Source organism: Propithecus coquereli, unplaced genomic scaffold (assembly GCF_000956105.1).
Source record: "Propithecus coquereli isolate 6110/MARCELLA unplaced genomic scaffold, Pcoq_1.0 Scaffold164, whole genome shotgun sequence".
Taxonomy (NCBI): domain Eukaryota; kingdom Metazoa; phylum Chordata; class Mammalia; order Primates; family Indriidae; genus Propithecus; species Propithecus coquereli.
This window is the reverse complement of record NW_012140969.1, coordinates 3,472,291-3,479,606: the sequence shown is the minus strand read 5'-3', so window position 1 is coordinate 3,479,606 and position 7,316 is coordinate 3,472,291. Positions and strand designations below refer to the sequence as shown.

The 7,316-nt window shown below is 56.5% G+C and overlaps 1 protein-coding gene across 2 annotated transcripts in view; it reads left to right on the top strand.

Moving 5' to 3' along the window:
• The window catches only part of FARSA (phenylalanyl-tRNA synthetase, alpha subunit), a 7,930-nt gene extending 982 nt beyond the window's left edge, over positions 1–6,948 (top strand). The window contains exons 2-13 of one of the 2 annotated variants that reach the window (XM_012641391.1): positions 1,888–2,025; positions 2,100–2,198; positions 2,273–2,391; positions 3,094–3,186; positions 3,349–3,411; positions 3,486–3,601; positions 4,991–5,075; positions 5,172–5,271; positions 5,362–5,530; positions 5,636–5,713; positions 5,856–5,970; positions 6,525–6,948. In XM_012641391.1, the coding sequence (XP_012496845.1) occupies positions 1,888–2,025; positions 2,100–2,198; positions 2,273–2,391; positions 3,094–3,186; positions 3,349–3,411; positions 3,486–3,601; positions 4,991–5,075; positions 5,172–5,271; positions 5,362–5,530; positions 5,636–5,713; positions 5,856–5,970; positions 6,525–6,663 (1,314 nt within the window). In that variant the 3' untranslated portion in view covers positions 6,664–6,948. Of the gene's footprint in view, positions 1–1,887; positions 2,026–2,099; positions 2,199–2,272; positions 2,392–3,093; positions 3,187–3,282; positions 3,412–3,485; positions 3,602–4,990; positions 5,076–5,171; positions 5,272–5,361; positions 5,531–5,635; positions 5,714–5,855; positions 5,971–6,524 lie in introns of both variants that reach the window. The other variant, XM_012641390.1, reaches the window with a different exon arrangement.
• The last annotated feature ends 368 nt before the right edge of the window (positions 6,949–7,316 follow it).

Sequence of the window (7,316 nt, the reverse complement as noted above, 5' to 3'; positions counted from 1 at the left end):
GGGGGGGCAGGGATGAAGCCCAGCCTTCCAACTTGGGCAAATGGAGAGTGATGGAGTCACAGGAGGAGGATGCTAAGGGGCCAGTGGACCACCCAGGAGGAGGTTAGATCCATGAGGCCAGGATCTGGGCTGTTTATTCATCAAACTTGTGTTGTGTGCCCCACTGTGGTCTCAGCTTGTTGTCCAATCCTTGCCATAATCCTAGGCTGATGGCACTGTTATCCCCGTTTTGCAGATGTGACAACTGATGTTCAACATTGGTCAGTAACTTGATCGGTGTCACTAGAAGGGGCTGGCAAATCCAGATTTGAAATTAGGCACTCAGGTTGCAGAGCCCAAGGTCCTCAGTGTAGAGGAGAGGTTGCAGCTATGGTGTGTGGGGTGACAGTACCTCGATCAATATGAAATTGCCATTTGTGTAGATCACAGAGGCTTAAATAATGCCAATTTAATGTGGTTCAACCTAATGACGATAATGGCAATAACTGCAAAAATAATATATTAGCAGTTAGAATTCATGCAGCACTAGTCACACATTAAGAACTCTGCATTCAGCGTGAGCAAGGACAAGACCCCGTCTCTACAAAAAAATAGAAAAATTACCTGGGTGTGGTGGTGCATGCCTGTAATCCTAGCTTCTTGGGAGGCTGAGGCAGGAGGATCACTTGAGCCCTGCAGTGTGAGGTTGTAGTGAGCTATGATGATGCCACTGCACTGTAGCCTGGGTGACAGAGCAAGACTGTCTCGGGGGTGGGGCAGGGAAAACTCTACATTCTTTCTGTGTATTGTATTAATTCGTTTACGTTGAAATCCTCTGAGGTAGAGCCCAGCACATGCTTGTCTTGTGGATGAGAAAAGTCGCTCAGAGAGGTTAAGCAACTTCCCCGAGGTCACACAGTGAGTGAGCAGCAGAGCTGAGATTAGAACAAAGGGGAAGCTAGGACCTGTGGGTCCCACCTAGCCTTGTTCTTTTTTTTTTTTTTTTTTTGAGACAGAGTCTCACTCTTTTGCCCGGGCTAGAGTGAGTGCCGTGGCGTCAGCCTAGCTCACAGCAACCTCAAACTCTTGGGCTCAAGTGATCCTCCTGCCTCAGCCTCCCAAGTAGCTGGGACTACAGGCACGCGCCACCATGCCCGGCTAATTTCTCTATATATTTTTAGTTGTCCAATTAATTTCTTTCTATTTTTAGTAGAGACGGGGTCTCGCTCTTGCTCAGGCTGGTCTCGAACTCCTGAGCTCAAGCCATCCTCCTACCTCGGCTTCCCAGAGAGCTGGGATTAGTTGTCCAATTAATTTCTTTCTATTTTTAGTAGAGACGGGGTCTCGCTCTTGCTCAGGCTGGTTTCGAACTCCTGAGCTCAAACAATCCGCCCGCCTCGGCCTCCCAGAGAGCTAGGATTACAGGCGTGAGCCACCGCACCCGGCCTAGCCTTGTTCCTGTCTGTGTGACCATGGACCTGTCCTCATCTGGGATCCTCAGGCTTCTGTTTGTAATGTGGGCCTCCAGGGCCCTTCTATGATACCCCGGGCAGTAGGATGCAAACACGAACACAGAAACATGGACACAAATCTGTTTACCTGAGACCTTAAAATCTGTCACAGGTTCAAAAGGGATAGTAAGAGTTTGTCCTCTGCCAGGTAGCATCAGCAGTACTCTACCTTGCCCTGGGAGATGTGGTGAATCTTTATTAAGATAAGTGTGATACATAAGGAAGTCGGCTCAGCAAGAGGAACTCCTTCTCTTAACATCACCTGACTGCACAGTGGTACCGGAGGGGTGTCAAGCCAGGTTCAGAGGCTGTGACTTGAACCTCAGCCCCAGTGCAATGGTGAGGGGGTGCCTGGCTCTGAACCGCTCCCCTACCTGGGCCCCCCATTTCCCTGCAGGTCATCGAAGCTGAACTTCGCTCCACCAAGCGCTGGGAGCTTACTGCCGAGGGCGAGGAGATCGCTCGCGAGGGCAGCCACGAGGCCCGAGTGTTTCGCAGCGTCCCTCCCGAGGGCCTGGCCCAGAGCGAGCTCATGGTAGGGACTTGAGGGGCAGGGGATAGGGTGAAGGTGGCTCTCGTGCCCCGCTCACAGCATCCTGTCTCCTCCAGCGACTGCCCAGTGGCAAAGTGGGCTTCAGCAAGGCCATGTCCAACAAGTGGATCCGTGTGGACAAGAGTGTGGCCGACGGGCCCCGGGTGTTCCGAGTGGTGCGTCCCTGCTGGCGGGTGGGCGGGTGGCTGGTCAGGTGGGCCCCTGGCCCTCACGCCCACTGCCGCTGCAGGTGGACAGCATGGAGGACGAGGTGCAGCGGCGGCTCCAGCTGGTCCGGGGCGGACAGGCCGAGAAGCTGGGCGAGAAGGAGAAGAGCGAGCTGAGGAAGAGGAAGCTGCTGACCGAAGTGTGCGTGGGCGCCGCCCTGGGCTCGCCCACGTGGTTCCGTGTGGGCCGGCCTGCCCACACTCACCCACAGTTGCCATCAGCCTCCTCCCAGCCCTCTTTACACCCTGGTTGTCGAGCCCAGGCTCGTGCCACCGCACGGCCTTCGCCCATGCAGCACCTTCTGCCGAGAACTGAAGTCGACCCAGTGCCCACTGGCCAGGCTCCGCTCTCACGGGGCGGACGTCCCCTGTGAGCAGACACAGTGGCAGAGAGAACACAGACTGGAGCTGGGCAGCCTGATTGAAGTCTGGCCTCTGCCACTTACTGGCTGTGTGACCTTGGCCAAGTCACCTGGCCGTTCCCGGCCCTGGTTCCCTTATCTATAAAGCAGTCCCTTCTCAGGGGACTGTGGGAGGGGCTTTCATGCAACAGGATAAACTTGCTAGACTTTGCCTAAATTGTCACTCCCAGCTGTGTGCTCAGCACCTCGAAAGGACCCTGGCACACATTCTTTTCTCCATAAGTGTTCGTTGAATGAATAAGTGAGCGAACACAGGGAGATAAGCGGTGGCCACATTGGAGGATTTCAGGTGATGGTAAATGTCAGGAAGAAAATATAAGCAGAGTGACTTGGTGGGTAGCATTGGGATGCACATCAGATGGGAGATCAAGGAAAGCCTCTTGGAGGAGGTGACGACGGTGTCCCCTTCCCTCCGGCTGCAGGACCCTAAAGACCTACTGGGTGAGCAAAGGCAGCGCCTTCAGCACCAGCATCTCCAAGCAGGAGACGGAGCTGAGCCCAGAGATGATCTCCAGGTGCGGGTGGCCACGAGTGAGGGGTAGGTGCGGGCCATGGCACGGGGTGGGGGCGGGCAGCCCTGACCAGCCCGTGCATCCCACATCCCCCCACAGTGGCTCGTGGCGGGACCGGCCCTTCAAGTCCTATAACTTCGCGGCCCGCGGTGTCCTCCCTGACAGCGGCCACCTGCACCCCCTGCTCAAGGTCCGCTCCCAGTTCCGCCAGATCTTCCTGGAGATGGGGTGAGCACCAGGCCGGGGGCGGGCGGCTCAGCCACCGGGCACAGGCAGTGCAGTGAGGCCGCGTCTCCCACCAGGTTCACCGAGATGCCTACCGACAACTTCATCGAGAGCTCCTTCTGGAACTTTGATGCCCTCTTCCAGCCCCAGCAGCACCCAGCACGCGACCAGCACGACACCTTCTTCCTTCGAGGTGGGTCAGCCCCACCTTTCGAGTCAGAGTCTTGCTCTGTTGTCCGGGCTGGAATGCACTGGCATCAGCCTAGCTCACAGCAACCTCAAACTCCTGGGCTCAAGCGATCCTCCTGCCTCGGCCATCCTCCTGCCTCGGCCTCCGAAGTAGTTGGGACTACAGGCACATGCCACCATGCCTGGCTAATTTTTCTATTTTTGGTAGAGATGGGGGTTTCGCTCTTGCTCAGGCTGGTCTCGAACTCCTGAGCTCAAGCCATCCTCCTACCTCGGCTTCCCAGAGAGCTGGGATTATAGGCATGAGCCACCACACTGGCCTTGCATTTGTTCTTTGACCATCTTTATACCGTCTAAAATGGAATGACTTCCCACAGAGGTAGTTACCTCTCAGCAGGAGGGCAGGCAAGGTCACTGGGTACCCATTACCTGACTGGGAGCATGTTATTGTCATTATCATGCCTCCCGAAACTTACTAAGCACTCTTTACATGGTAGTCACTGTTCAAATCTTCCTACCAACTACAGGAAGTACTACTGTCAGCCCCCTTTTACAAATGAGGAGACTGAGGCCCAGAGAGGGAAGATCACTTGCCCGGGGTCACAAAGCTCATAAATGCTGGAGCCAGGATTCGATCTCAGGCTTTTCAAGAGCACCAAAATTGTGTCCCTGGAAAGGGATCTGAAAAATTTGCACATCCATGCAACAAATGTTCTCTGAGGCCCTCCTGTGTGCCACGGTCTCTGTTAACATGTGGGCCACAGCTGTGAATGAGGCAGAAATCCCTGCTCCCGGGATACCTGCAATCTACTGTGGGAGATGTCGGTTAATTCCTAAGCAGGCTGTGTAACAGGACAGGTGACAGTGAATGCAGCAGGGGAAACTGGTGCGCGTGTGTCTGTGTGTCTGTGTGTACACGTACGTGCACACATGGGAGAGAGTGAAGGAGTGGCTGTTTATTTTTTATTTTTGTTGTTGGTATTCTTCTTCTATGGCTATTTAAATTAAAATCTTTGCTCAAGCAAAAAGACCTAAGCAGGTGAGCCACAGTTGGGGAAGGAAAGTTCTAGGCAGAGGGAATGGCCAGTGCAAAGGCCCTGAGGCTGAAGCATGCCTGGTGAGCTCACAGGTCAGCAGGAGGGAGTGATCAAGTAGAAGTAGGATACAAGGGCAGGGAGGTGACCAGACAGAGCCCCAGGGAAGACTTGGGCTTTTCCTCTGGGTGAGTGGGAGCCATGGAGGGTTCTGGGTAGAGGAGGTATGTGACTGACTCGGTGTCCCAGGCCGTGGTCGGGGCAGGGGCAGGAGCTGCACGTGTCACCGTCTGTCTCCTGTGCCCTGGCTGTTTGAGAAATGCTCATTGACTGACCGGATGCCCCCCTGCCTTGCCTAGATCCAGCCGAGGCCCTGCAGCTCCCCATGGACTACGTCCAGCGGGTCAAGCGGACGCACTCTCAGGGTGGCTACGGCTCACAGGGGTGAGGCAGGACCTGGACTTTGAGGCTGCAGAGGGGAAGGAGGTTGGGGTCCCAAGGGCCACGGCACACATGGACTGCCCGCCTTTCCTCCCGAAGGTACAAGTACAACTGGAAGCTGGACGAGGCCCGGAAAAATCTGCTGCGCACACACACCACGTCGGCCAGCGCGCGCGCCCTCTACCGCCTTGCCCAGAAGGTGGGGCTTGGCCCGGGCAGTGGGCGGGATGGGAAGGTCTTGGGGATCTTCTGACCCACGCCTGGGCCTGGCCCGGCTCTCACCCCCTAGAAGCCCTTCACGCCAGCCAAGTACTTCTCCATTGACCGTGTATTCCGGAATGAGACCCTGGATGCCACGCACCTGGCTGAGTTCCACCAGATCGAGGGCGTTGTGGCTGACCACGGCCTCACCCTGGGCCACCTCATGGGTGTGCTTCGGGAGTTCTTCACCAAGCTGGGTGAGCGGGCCAGCCGGGGTGGGCGGTGTTGGCGGTGCAGTGGGTGGGTGCCTTGGTCACCAACCTTATCCTGCCCCCCCTGCTGCCTGCCACCACCCCCTCCAGGTATCACTCAACTGCGCTTTAAGCCGGCCTACAACCCATACACGGAGCCCAGCATGGAGGTGTTCAGCTACCACCAAGGTCAGGGTGGGGCCTGGTGCTGGGGTCGGGGAGGTCTCAGGCTGCCCACAGCTGAGCCCGGGTCCCCGAACTCCCAAGGTCACCATCAGGCCCAGAACCACCCCCACACACTGTCCCCATCCTCCCCCTCCTGCCTCCACAGGCCTGAAGAAGTGGGTGGAGGTCGGGAACTCCGGGATCTTTCGCCCTGAGATGCTTCTGCCCATGGGGCTTCCTGAGAATGTGTCAGTCATTGCCTGGGGCCTCTCGCTGGAGCGGTAAGTACCCAGACAGGAACTCAGAGTGTCTGGCTGCCTCCATCAGGTGTAGCTTCAGCAGCATCCATCCGCTGGGGACCCAGTGGAGCAAGAAGGGTGATGACCAGCAAGATAAATAAGTACATTCAAGAAATAAAGTCTAGAGCGCGTCCGAGGGCAGTAAGTAAGGAGACCAGGTGATCAGGGAAGGCCTCACAGGGGAGGTGGCAGCTGAGAAAAGACTGGAGGCTGATGAAGGGGTGGTGAGCCATGAGAATATCTTGGGAAGGGTATTCTAGGCAGCGGACACAGCCAGTGCAAAGACCCTGTGGTAGGAACGAGGCTTGTGTGTTTGGCAAACAGCGAGGAGTCCAGTGTGGCTGGAGGGAGTGATCGAGGTGGGGCAGAATAAGGATGTAAGGGGAGGGAGGTGACAGGGCAGATGGTACAGGGCCTTGTGGATCATAGGGAAAACTTTGGCTTTTCCCCTGAGGAAGGTGGGAGCCATGGAAAGCTTCTGAGCAGGGGAGAGCATAACCTGACCAAATGTTAAACTCTCTTCCCTGTCCCCAAAGCCCAACAATGATCAAATACGGCATCAACAACATCCGGGAGCTGGTGGGCCACAAGGTGAACCTGCAGATGGTATACGACAGTCCCCTGTGCCGCCTGGATGCTGAGCCAAGGCCCAGTCAGACACAGGTGGCTGCGTGACATGGACCGCCCCAGGAGAGCCTCACCTCCACGCTCCCCGAGTCCCTGCTGCTGAGCTCCTCTGCATCCCGCGCCTGTGACCCCCTCGTATTTATGAGGCCTCTGTGAGGCCAGCCCCCGCCTCCCCTTGGTGTCTGCTCTTGCCCACCATCCCAGGACCAGGATCCCAGGGGCAGACTAGTGGTGGCAGATTCCTTCTGTCATCCTGTGGGCTGTCCACTGATGAGTATGAGTCACAGGGAGCCCTGTGGACCAGCTGTTGTCTAATAAAGTGGGCAGTTGCCCTCATCTGGTGCCTTTCGTTAGGGGTGAGGGGTCCCATCAGGTCCCCCCAGCTCAGTGTGCTGCCTAATGGGGAAAAAACTGGGTGCTGGAGCCCCAGGTATGAGGGGTGGCGAGTTCAGGGTCTTGGATATTCGGAGAGGGCCAGCCTCAGCCAGACCACGTGGGGACGACTAACTCCGTCAGGCATTTACTGATCACCTACTGGTGCCAGACTCTCTTTAGGCAAATGTACGAGAAACCCCCTCCCCCTGTGGAGCGGACATTTGGGAGTCAGAAGCCAAGGTGGTTGTTGGGGCCTCAGGAGCCAGGATTCCCCCTAACTGGTGGGAGCAAGTGTGTGTGTGTGTGTGTGTGTGTGTGTGTGTGTG